Below are 13,318 nucleotides of genomic sequence, written 5' to 3' on the forward strand. Positions count from 1 at the left end.
AACAGTGAGTTAAGGGGTGTATAGGTTGTTACTATATTTTACATTAGGATTAAATCTTGGCACAATATCGTGGGCCAAAGGGCCTGTTTTGTGCTTAACTTTTCTATGTTCTAAAAAGACGCAGAGTACAGGGAGGATGAGGAAATCATGGCTGACTAGGGAAGTTAGGGATAGCATAAGAGCAAAAGAGAAAGTATACGATGTGGTGAAGGGCAGTGGGAAACCAGAGGATTGGAAAGCTTAGAACCAAGAGAGGCCAACAAAAAAAAAGGGAAAGATTAAATATGAGGGTTAAACTAGCCAGTAATGTAGAGGAACACTGGAAGAGTTCCTTTCAATTATATAAAGGGCAGCAGAGAGGCAAAAGTGGATGTTGGACCGCTGGAAAGATAATAGTAGGAAACCAGGAAATGGCTTCGGAACTGAATAATTACTTGCGTCAGTCTTCAAAGTGGAAGACACGAGTAATATCCCAAAAATTCAAGAATCGGGGGGCAGAGCTCAGCATAGTGGCCATCGCCAAGGAGAAATTGTTCAAAAAACTGGCCTGAATATGGATGCATCACCTGGACCAGGTAGACTACACCCCAGAGTTCTAAGGGAGATAGCTGAAGAGGTAGTGGAGAGGTTAGTGCTGATCGTTCAGGAATCGTGAGAATCGGTGAGGGTCCCAGAGGACTGGAAAATAACGAACATGATACCCATGTTTAAAAAGGAAGCATGGCAAAAAATTAAAAATTACAGACCAATTAGCCTAACCTCAGTCGTGGATAAGATCCTGGAGTCCATTGTGAAGGATGAGATTTCTGAATACTTGGAAGTGTATGGTAAAATATGGCACTTTGGGAAGAATTGAGGCATGGACTATTTCTAAATGGGGAGACAATTCACAAGTCTGAAGTGCAAAGAGATTTGAGAGTTCAAGTCCAGGATTCTCTTGATTCTCAAGTTAAACTTGCAGATCAAGTCAGTCGTTAGGAAGACAAATGCAATGGTGGCATTTATTTTGAGAGGACTTGAATGTAAAAGCAGGGATTTACTTCTGAGCTCTATAAGGATCTGGCCAGACGATATTTAGAGCAAGTGTGTGCAGTTTTGGGCCCCATATCTCAGGGAGGATGTACTGGCTCTGGAACGTATTCAGAGGAGGTTCACAAGAATGGCCCCAGAAATGAAAAGCTGACAATATGATGAACATTTGAGGACTCTAGGATTGTACTCGATGGAGTTTAGAAGGATAAGGATGGGGGGTGGGGGTTGGGGAGGGGAGAGAGATCTAATTGAAACTTATAAGATGTTGGATGGGCTGGTCAGAGTAGATGTTGAGATGATTTGTCTTGCATCTGAATTGACAAGGAAATTAATTTAATGTCATAGTCTTCGAGGTGTACAGCACAGAAATGGTCCCTTCGATCCAACTCATCCATGCCAACCTAATATCCTAACCTAATCTAGTCCCACCTGCCAGCATCTGGCACATATCCCTCCAAACCCTTCCGATTGATATACTCATCGAGATGCCTTTTAAATGTTGCAATTGTACCAGCCTCCACCACTTCCTCTGGCAACTCATTCCATACACGTACCACCCTCTGCGTGAAAAGGTTGCCCCAAAAGTCTCTTTTATATCTTTTCCCTCTCACTCAAAACCTATGCCCTCTAGTTCTGGACTCACTGACCCCAGGGAAATCTTTGTTTATTTATCATATCCGTGCCCCTCATGATTTTATAAACCTCAATAAGGTCACCCCTCAGCCTCTGCTGCTTCAGGGAAAACAGCCCTAGCCTATTCAACCTCTCCCGATAGCTCAAATCCACCAACCCTGGCCACATATTTGTAAATCTTTTCTGAACCCTTTCAAGTTTCACGACATCTTTCCAATAGGGAGGAGACCGGAATTGCATGCAATATTCCAACAGTGGCCTAACCAATGTCCTGTATAGCTGCAACATGACCTCCCAACTCAATACTCTGACCAATAAAGGAAAGCATACCAAACACCTCCTTCACTGTCTTATCTACCTGTGACTCCGCTTTCAAGGAGCTGTGAATCTGCACTTCAAGGTCTCTTTGTTCAGCAACACTCCCAAGGACCTTACCATTAAGTGTATAAGACCTGTGAAGATTTGCTTTTCCAAAATGCAGCACCTCACATTTATCTAAATTAAACTCCATCTGCTACTTCTCAGCCCATTGGCCCATCTGATCAAGATCCCATTATAATCTGAGGTAATCTTCTTCGCTGTCCACCACATCTCAAATTTTGGTGTCATCAGCAAACTTACTAACTATACCTCTTATAATCCCATCCAAATCATTTATATAAATGATGAAAAGTAGTGGACCCAGCACCGATGCTTCTGGCACTCCACTGGTTACAGGCCTCCAGTCTGAAAAACAACCCTCCATCACTCTGTCTTCTACCTTTTGAACCAGTTCTGTATCCAAATGGCTAGTTCTCCCTGTATTCAGAGAGATCTAATCTTGTTCATCAGTCTCCCATGGGGAACCTTGTTGAATGCCTTACTGATGTCCATATAGATCACATCTACCACACTGCCGTCATCAATACTCTTTGTAATTTCTTCAAAAAACTCAGTCAAGTTTGAGACATGATTTCCCATCCATAAAGCCATGTTAACTATCCCCAATCAGTCCTTGCCTTTCCAAATACATGTACATCCCACTTCTCAGCGTTCCCTCCAACAACTTGCCCAACACCGATGTCGTCAGGCTCACTGGTCTATAGTTCCCTGGCTTGTCCTTACCACCGTTCTTAAACAGTGGCACCACGTTAGCCAACCTCCAGTCTTTGGCACCTCACCTGTGACTATCGATGATACAAATATCTCAGCAAGAGACCCAGCAATCACTTTTCTCTAGCTTCCTGCAGAGATCTAGGGTACACCTGATCAGGTCCTGGGGTTTTATCCACTTTTATGCATTTCAAGACATCCAGCACTTCCTCCTCTGTAATATGGACATTTTTCAAGATGTCACCATTTATTTCCCTACATTCTATGTCTTCTATATCCTTTTCCACAGTAAATATTGATGCAAAATGCTTGTTTAGTATCTGTCCCATCTCCTGCGGCTCCACACAAAGGCCGCCTTGCTGATCTTTGAGGGGTCCTATTCTCTCCCTAGTTACCCTTTTGTCCTTAATGTATTTGTAAAAACCCTTTGGATTATCCTTAATTCTGTTTGCCAAAGCTATCTCAAGTCCCCTTTTTGCCCTCCTGATTTCCCTCTTAAGTATACTCTTACTGCCTTTGTACTCCTCTAAGGATTCACTCTATCTATCCTGCCTATACCTGACATATGCTTCCTCCTTTTTTCTTAACCAAACCCTCAATTTCTCTAGTCATCCAGCATTCCATATACTTACCACCCTTTCCTTTCACCCTAACAGGAATATACTTTCTCTCGACTCTTGTTATCTCATTTCTGAAGGCTTTCCATTTTCCAACTGTCCCTTTTACCTGCGAACATCTGCGCCCAATCAGCTTTTGAAAGTTCTTGCCTAATACCATCAAAATTGGCCTTCCTCCAATTTAGAATTATGGTCGCTGGCCCCAAAGTGCTCCCCCACTGACACCTCAGTCACCTGCCCTGCCTTACTTCCCAAGAGAAGGTCATGTTTTGCACCTTCTCTAGTAGGTACATTCACATACTGAATCAGAAACTTTTCTTGTACACACTTAACAAATTCCTCTCCATCTGAACCCTTAACATTATGGCAGTCTCAGTCTGTTTGGAAAGTTAAAATTCCCTACCATGACCACCTTGGTATTCTTACAGATAACTGAGATCTCCTTACAAATTTGTTTCTCAATTTCCCTCTCACTATTAGGGGGTCTGTAATGCAATCCCAATAAGGTGATCATCCCTTTCTTATTTCTCAGTTCCACCCAAATAACTTCCCTGGATGTATTCCCAGGAATATCCTCCCTCAGTACAACTGTAATGCTATCGCTTATCAAAGATGCCACTCCCCCCTCCTCTCTTGCCTCCCTTTCTATCCTTCCTGTAGTATTTGTATCCTGGAACATTAGGCTGCCAGTCCTGTCCATCCCTGAGCCATGTTTCTGTAATTGCTATGATATCCCATTCCCATGTTCCTAACCATGCCCTGAGTTCATCTGCCTTCCCTGTTGGGCCTCTTGCTTTGAAATAAATGCGGTTTAATTTATCACTTCACCTTGTTCTCTGTTTTGTCCCTGCCTGCCCTGACTGTTTGACTCGCCTTTGTTCTCAATTGTACCAGTGTCCGATTGAAATCTTTCTTCAGTATCTTCCTGGGTCCCTCTTCCCCCCCCCCCCCCCCCTTACTAGTTTAAATCATCCTGAGCAGCTCTAGCAAATCTCCCTGCAAGTATATTAGACCCCTTCCAATTTAGGTGCAATCCATCATTCTTCTACAGGTCACTTCTACCCCAAAACAGCTTCCAGTTATCCAAAAATGTGAATCTTCTCCCGTACACCAGCTCCTCAGCCATGCATTCATCTACTCTATCCTCATATCCCTGCCCTCACTAGCTCAGAGCATTGGGAGTAATCCAGATATTACTACTCCTCGAGGACCTCCTTTTTAAATTCCTGCCTAACTCTCTGTGTTCTCCCTTCAGAATCTCAACCTTTTCCCTTCCTATGTCGCTGGTTCCAATGTGTATAATTACCTCCTGCTGGCCCCTCTTCCCCTTGAGAACATCGTACAAGAGCAGATACATTTTTTGAGACATTGTGAAATAGTTGTAGATTTACCTCTTGATTTCCAAGCTTTGGTTTGGCTACTTTTGGAATCTGTAATTCCTTTGCTAGTTATGCCTTTCCTTCATTATTTATTTTAAAATTGTTACAAAAGGTTTTATTTTCATAGTGATTGCCACCATTTTCCATTTCCCTTGTCAAAAGAATGTGTAGATTGCTGAGTGTCCAATGTCCAGATGAGTATTTAAAGATGCTCTGACACCTGAGTGCATGGTTAAAATTGTGTACTATTAGTATGGCACAGTGCTGTGTAAGATATATGCCTCCTATTTAGTTAATAGGACTTATTAAAAATAATTTATGTCAAAAGTAAGATATGGTGTTGCTTTATCAAGTTGATTATGTTGGTAATATTGTGCCGATATTTAAAATTTATCATTCTCCAAGCACCTGTTTGATGTTTTTCATATGAAAGAAGTGTTTCTGTTTAAAAACCGATGCAGGAAGTGTACCATAAATATTATTTGCATACTTATGCCTCACTTAGGTGGTGCACCGGAGCCCCTCTCAATACAGACAGCGTACTTTAGGTGTGAGGCACCAATTCGAATCTGTTTTAAGCCGAGGTCCAAATTTACTACAGAAATGAATCTTGAATGAAATAATTCCTGTTACTGTGTGTGTGTGTGAATGCTTGTGAGTGTGAGCATGCGCATGTACATTCATAGGAGCAGGAGTCGGCTGTTTCGTCTCTTAAACCCATTCCAGTAGGTTGAGTAAATGGCAAATCCATGACACAACTCCATTTCCCAACTTCGCTCATTACACTTTCATACCTTTTGGCTAACCCGGTTCTATGCATCAGATTTAGTCTTATGTTTGTGACTGAAACAACTCTTGAATGCAATCATTCCCTCCCTGTGGGGGAGCACTTCAGCATTCCAGGACATTCTGCCTCCAATGTTTTTGGGTGAGCATCCTCCAAAGCGGATTTGGAGATATGCAGCAATGCAACATCGCTGAACAGAGGCTGAAAGATACGTTTGGTACCCATGAGGATGGTCTCAGTGTGATCTCTGTGTCTCTCTGTGTCTCTCTGTGTCTCTCTGTGTCTCTCTGTGTGTCTCTCTGTGTCTCTCTCTGTCTCTCTCTGTCTCTCTGTGTCTCTCTGTGTCTCTCTGTGTCTCTCTGTGTCTCTCTGTGTCTCTCTCTGTCTCTCTCTGTCTCTCTGTGTCTCTTTCTGTCTCTTTCTTTCTCTGTTGCCTCACCCTCTTTCTTTCTCTGTTGCCTCGCCCTCTTTCTTTCACTCTCCTTCCCCTTCTTTCTCCTTTTATTTTTGCTCTCCATCTTTCTCTAGTGCACACACCCACATGCTGGGGGGGAGTTGTTTCATTCAAGATGCTTTTCTGTCAAAAGAAAAGGACTTCAGCTTAAATCATAGATTTGACAGGGACCTCACTCCTGAAGTGCATTGTCTAACTGGAGATAGCACCTCTTGTACCTTGATAAAACCTTTAATTATCTAGGTACAAAGACTTGGAAGGAATCTGAATTTTGCATTTCAATCAGCAGTGTACCTCTGAACTGGTTAAAGAATTCAACAAGGGCAGCTAGTTTTAAAGTTGCTTCTAAGTACTGTGTCTTATACTGGTTGGACCATAACCCTTGTGTTGTTTGATTTTTGACCTTGTCCCCCTCAGTCCAGCTCCAACATTTCTACGTCATAGTTAAAACTGTCAACACTAACCTCCGCCCCTTAACCTCCCCTTGCATATCCGTGCATGCATGTACAGGCGTGAATAGGAAAAAAACAATGGTGTTGTGGGTGGAGGAAAAGGCTGGAATAGCAGTTCAGTAGTTCATGAGTTCTTCTGAGAAGGCTCTGCACTAATCAGAATGCTGCAATTTGCTCTGGATGATTTCAATGGCTGGCAGGAGAGACAGGGTAGCTGGTACATACTTCTAACTAGTCTAACATATTAATTTAACGTCACACCTTACAGAAACTGCTGAAGGAAGAATAAACTGGTTTTCTTCAAGCTTAAAGCAGCTTTTACTGCAGAGAACAGAGGACTCCCTGGACGTTAGTTGGTTTCTTCTGTCTAGTTCACAATTTTAACCTGCTACCTGACAACCAGTCACATAGTTGTAGACCGGCAAAGAGTCTTTGTTATCAATAACTGAGCATGTGTCCAAAGACTATACAGCTATCTGTTGTCATCTGAATCTCCATTCATGCACGTTCTTGGCTCCAACTCATCTGCACCTTCTACTACAGTACAACCTTGATCACCCGAATAAGATGGGTAGAGAGTATTTTGTTTGGCTAACTGATCACTTGGAATGCTGATCTGATTGTAAACAAATGGTAATTTGAATGCCAGTTATCCAACCGTGCCTCAGTTATCTGACAATACATGTCATAATGCTGTTTAACTGATAACTGAATGCTGAGTTGCCTAATGCCAGTTTTACAGGACCTTGAGATCTTGTTCGGAAATTCAAAATTCAGATGATTGATGATTGGATAATTGAGGTTGGAGTGTACTTCACTGGAGTTGTCTGTAAAGGATATTGCTGAGAAAAAAAGATTGGAATGTTCTTTTTCAATTTGTGATGAAATCATTCCAAATCATGTGTGTAGCTTATTTTTGTTGTGTAATAAACTTGTGTTTTGTTTTTGTTAAAAGAACATTGAAAGGCTTTTGTGATTATATTCAGTGACTGATAACTATGGTCATTAAATTGCAAAAAGAAAATTCTCAAGTTAGGTTCGATTCTGGAATCTGTCACTGTTGTATAGTATTACCATCAGGTGGAATCATAATGTCCCCATTTAAGAACAATAGTAGTACTGAAAGAGATACAGAAATACTACAACAATATGGGATTAGGAATCCTGCCTGAGGAAGTTGAGCTTTCTGTTTAATGTCAAACATTTTTTAATGTTCTTTTATAACTTCTTTAAGTGCATTATTAGATTATATTGAAATAGCTACCATATTTTAAAAAAAAACTTTTTGAATCATATTTCAGACTTCATGAAGAAATTATTGACTTCTACAACTACATTTCGCCTCGACATGAAGAGGAAAAAATGCGGATGGAAGTTGTTGAAAGAATAGAAAGTGTCATCAAAGAACTGTGGCCTAATGCTGATGTAAGTACTTAAAAGGGCATTAATGTTCTCCAAGGATAGCTGAAAGAAGGTTCACAAACTGGTGATGAGTCGTTCATTGACTTCAAAGAAAACCCATTGAACCTTTTAATCAGTCTACATTCAGCAATTTTTCTTCAATAACATACTGATGATTATTACAAGTTATTTAATTTTGTTAGACATATGGCAATATGCTATTTTCTGTGAATAGTAGTCATGATTCGGAGATGCCGGTGTTGGACTTGGGTGTACAAAGTTAAAAATCACACAAATCGGAGCGACAATCACCTGATGAAGGAGCGTCGCTCCGAAAGCTAATGTGCTTCCAATTAAACCTGTTGGACTATAACCTGGTGTTGTGAGATTTTTAATTTTCTGTGAAAGTTTCCGTTTTTTAAAATTTTATGTTAGGACCTCCTGTGTGTATTTTGTACTTTAACAGATCCAGAGAGCAGTATTTGAAAATGTGTTTGGTCTTAAGCACAATTTCTCTCTTCTCAAATTTTATTTGAATACTACAACCCAGTTGTAGCCACCAGTGGGCAGTAAATGTCAACAAATGATGTAGTTCGGTGCAACTAGTTTTACTGTGACAGTGGCTGAAATATGTTCCCTGAATTGTACCACTTAACTGATGCTAAATAAATTGTGTTTCAGGTGCAGATATTTGGAAGTTTTAGCACTGGACTATATTTGCCAACAAGGTAATACATGGAAAATATATGAAGTAATATAATGTATTTTCATGAACTTGTGCCAAGCCATTCAGGTGTATTGTCTGAATTTTTTTGTACAACATTGAGATAATGTGCATGTAGATTTTTAGAAACTGCCAACTTCTCTCTTAAAGTTTGTTCTGGCACATAATATTTTATTGATTTTTATTCTGGATTATTACTGATCATTCTCTTTCAAATAATAGACATGTAAAAGTAGTTTCAGTATTAACTTTCCACACAATGAAACCTAAACTTGTTCAAGTTGCAAACTGGTACTTTCTGCATATTGAATCTCACTTGTTCTTGCAATAATGTAATTTGCATCTGTGATATTTCAAACACTAATAGAGTGGAGTAACTTTATTTCGATCTGAGTGTGAATTCATTTTTTTTGTGATTTTTCTTGATCTTTAGTTTCCACTTAACCCTTCCCGGTGCTTGCCAGGATATAGTTCCACAGACGTTGGCCACCTTCCAATATTTAGTTCAAATGACTACTACTCTGCAATCCACTATAAAGTAGTACATTGAGAAAATTTTAATATAATCAAACAGAGTCAGCATGGTTTTTATTAGTCTTTGAGATTGTAACAAACTGTCTCTGTACTTTTGGATTTCAAAAGTCATTTTGTTAAGATTACTGCACAAGAACTCATCGTTTTGAGATGATTGTTTTAACACAGATTGCCTAACTAACCGGAAACAGGCACAGGTAAATTAATCTGTGATTTGGCACGTTAACTAATGTGCACCATGGGGAAGAATGCTGTGATCTTAATCACTTTCTCCAAATTAATCTCTATAATAATAATATTGATTACACTCCACTTCTTCATCAGAGTAATGTTGCCAAATTGCTGATGAATATAAAGCTCAGAAAACATGGGGAAGACATGAGGCCTGCAAATAGATAGGTCCAAGTGACTGGGGAAAAAGCAGATGGAATATAATGAAGAAAAATGTGAAGTTTTCCATTTTGGAAAGAAGAATAGAATATAAAAATATTATTTTAAATGAAGGAAATGTTACAAGAAAGACAACTGTGTTCTTGTACTTGGATCATCACAAGTCATCATGTAGATATGGCAGAAGACTAATTGAATATTAGCTCTTATCGTAAGAGTGTAAAAGTAGAAAGGTCTCACTAGATCTGTACCAGGTGTTGGTAAGACCATACCGAGTATACTATGTACAGCTTTGGACTCTTTGTTTAAAGAAGGATACAATTGCATTGAAATTATTTGGATAAAGTTTGGTTGGTTGATTTCTGGGATGAAAGTTTGTCTTATTAGGAAAACTTGAGTTAATTGAGCCTATACTCAGCATAGTTTGGAAGAATTTAGAACCTTGGGCCATAATTTCAGAACATGTGTTGACCCATTTAGACTCTTCTGTTTGAGAGTTTCTTGAGCTTTGAGTTCTCTGCTTCTGAGTGTACTGGAGATCGGTCATTGAATATATTTAGAGCTGAGCTGGACAAATTTTTGTCCTACAAGGGACTTTAAGGTTATGAGGAGGGCAGTTATGAAAGTCAAGTTGACCACAATCAGATCAGATTCCTGAAGAAGGGCTCATGCCCGAAACATCGATTCTCCTGCTCCTTGGACGTTGCCTGACCTACTGTGCTTTTCCAGCAATACATTTTTAGCCACAATCAGATCAGTCATGTTCACTGAATTGCAGAACAAGCTTGAATAACTAAATGGCCTATTCCTGCAATTTCTTATATTGTCAGACTTGTGTGGAAGGATAGTGATCTGTCACATCAAAGATAAACCTGTTGCCTAAAAGCCTTGAGTTGAAATCAGGATCAATATCTTGCTCCAGTATTTTTGTTTTAAACCCTCCCTTTTTAAAATGAACATGGGGAAACCAACAGTTTGGACTAGATATTCATCTGAAAGGTAGGTCGAGGGAGCTGGGAAATTACTCTGCTCAATGCAGTCTTCTCTGGAGAAAGTCTTCAGAGGCAGGCCTTTTTGTTCTGGGTGAAGGGGTGGTGATGGAGTGTTAACTGGAGTTGGGCCTGCTGCCCTCAGTGTTTGGTTGCAACCACAGAGACGACTGGGTGCTGAGGCAGGATGATCAAAAGACCCATGTTAATCCTTTAGGAGTTTCTCCCAGTTGTAACCATTTAGTCCTATCAGACTATAGAGCTGCTCCCTACTGAGAGAGAGACAACTAGAGAGAGACTTTTTCCCTAGCTGTTATCAGTTCTGACGAAGAATCACTGGACTCTAAACATTAACTCTGCTTTCTCCCCACAGATGCTGCCAGACATGCTGAGTTTTGCCAGCAATTTCTGTTTTTGTTTCAGATTTCCACTATCAGCAGTTCTTTGTTAATATTGAGCTAATTGGGTTTGAATTGTTTCTATAAATAGGAGGAGTTAGTAAATGGTTGAGTATTTATGGAGTGGAGTGAATTGAAATGAAATTGTCACATTAGAGTGTCAACTTGAATTCCGTTTAAATGCTGTTCCCTTTTGGAGTATAACATTGTCAGCAGACAATGTTTGAGTCAAAATTTAAAGTTTTGGGGGATGATCACCCATCTTTCATTTCTGAAAATGAACCTTATGACCAGTGGAAGTATGAAGTTGCAGTGCAGACCTGAGTCACTCCTTTACCAAACTGGAAACAAGATATAGCCTTAGCACTTTTGTTACTACATAGAAGCAACATGTTAAGAAAAGTCTTCTCGAGTTGGAGCCTGATAATTTGCATACTGATCAAGGTTCTGATAGATTGTTAACTTCCATGGATAAGATTTATCAAAACAACGATCTATTGACTGCTTATGAGGTCTTATCAGATTTCGTGATTTTTAAAAAAGTTAAGCATAGTACTATGTTAGAGTACATAATTGAATTTGAGTGAGTTCTATGCAAGTCTACAGAAATTAAATTTGGAAACTTTCCAATCTGTGCTGGCATTTAAGTTATTAAACTGTAGCAAAGTATTAATTACCAACAACTTCTCTCTTTTGAATGTTTTAATTTGTGGGTAAACATGTGATGCTATCAGAAATGTCAGAAGCTCTGAAAAGATTTCTGGGGCAAGTGGCATTTGTAGCACATGCAGGGTAATCAGTGATACAACAGAGGACAATGAAAACAAACTTAACATCAAGATATAAATCACAGGTGACAGTGTGAAAGGAGAATTGTAACTAATAGAACTGAGAACAGAAATGCTATTGATAATTCTGAAAAGTAAAGAGAATTTAGGATTTACAATGAGCAGATGTCGTCAATCAATGTTTAAACTATAATTCGAGCTATCACTACATCTCTCAGAAGACATCATCGATCAAAGGTATCTTTTCTAGTAAAAGCAGTAGAAAGTAAGACAACCCAGGGAGAAGACAGTAGAATTGGAAAAATGGAAGGTAGCAACAGATTTGGAGGACGGAAGGAAGTTGCCCCTTGGGTTCCCTTTTTTCTTTCCCCTCTAACCTTAAACTGATGCCCTCTCGTCCTCGATTTCCTCAACCCTGGCAAAAGACCCTATCCATGCCTCTCATGATCTTAGACACCTCTATCGGGTCCCCCCTCAGTTTCCTAACTTGTCAAGAAAAATGTCCGAGCTTGTCCAACGTCTCCCGATAACTCAGACCATTAAGTCCTGGCAACATTCTTGTAAGTTTCTTCTGCATTCTTTTCAGTTTAGTAACCACTTTCCTATAATAAGGTGACCAAAATTGAACACAGTACTCCAAGTGTGGCCTCCCCAGTGTCCTGTTCAACTCCAACTTCTCAACTTTTATACTCATTGCCCTGACCGATGAAGGCCAGTGTGCCAAAAGCTGACTTCGCTGCACTGTCTACCTGTGACTCCACTTTCAGAGAACTGTGTACCTGAACTCCAAGATCCCTCTGTTCCACTACATTCCACTACCATTCATCATGAAACTCCCACCTTGATTTGACTTTCTAAGACCTCACACTTATCGATATTAAACTCCATTTGCTATTTCTCGGCCCACTTCCCCAGCTGATCAAGATTCTGTTGCAAATTCTGATAACCTTCCTCATTGACAATGGTACCATCTCTTTTATGTCATCTGCAAACTTACTAATCATGCCTTTTACATACTCATCCAAATAGTGCATATAGATTAAAAAAACAGCAATGGGCCCAGTTCCGATCCCTAAGGCAATCCACTAGTGACAGGTCTCAAGTCTGACAGATATTCTTCCACTATTACCCTCTGCTTCCTACCATCAAGCCAATTGTTTATTCAGTTTGCCAGCTCACCCTGGATTTCATGCAATCTAACCTACCATATGAAACTTAGCCAAGGCCTTATTGAAATTCATAGACTGTGTCTACCAACCGACCCTCCTCAACCTTCCTGGTCACTTCATCAAGGAACTCTTAAATTTGTGAGACATGATCTCCCACATACACAGCCATGCTGAATATTTATAATCAAACCCTATCTTTCCAAATGCATAATCTTATCACTCAGAGTCCTCTGAAATAATTTATCCACCACAGATGTTAAGCATACTGGTTGATAGTTCCCAGGCTTTTCTTTTCAGCCCTTCTTGAATAATGGCGCAACATCGCTATCCTCCAGTCTTCTGGGATCTCATCCATGGCTAACGATGACGCAAAATATCAGGCAGGCTCCCGCAATTTCTTCTCTACTCTCTTGCAATGTTCTTGGATTTATCTGGTGGAGATTTATCCACCTTCATACATTGTAATACCTCTACTGTGA

At 40.0% G+C, this 13,318-nt stretch overlaps 1 protein-coding gene across 1 annotated transcript in view; it reads left to right on the forward strand.

Moving 5' to 3' along the window:
* tent4b (terminal nucleotidyltransferase 4B) overlaps positions 1-13,318 on the forward strand; it is a 91,454-nt gene that overhangs the window by 33,273 nt on the left and 44,863 nt on the right. Inside the window, exons 2-3 of the mRNA XM_043706948.2 lie at positions 7,748-7,871; positions 8,529-8,575. Coding sequence (XP_043562883.1) covers positions 7,748-7,871; positions 8,529-8,575 — 171 coding nt within the window. The remainder of the gene's footprint in view (positions 1-7,747; positions 7,872-8,528; positions 8,576-13,318) is intronic.

Source organism: Chiloscyllium plagiosum, unplaced genomic scaffold (assembly GCF_037043375.1).
Source record: "Chiloscyllium plagiosum isolate Xiang-an unplaced genomic scaffold, Cpla_swu_hap1 HiC_scaffold_17, whole genome shotgun sequence".
In the NCBI taxonomy this organism is placed as follows: Eukaryota; Metazoa; Chordata; class Chondrichthyes; order Orectolobiformes; family Hemiscylliidae; genus Chiloscyllium; species Chiloscyllium plagiosum.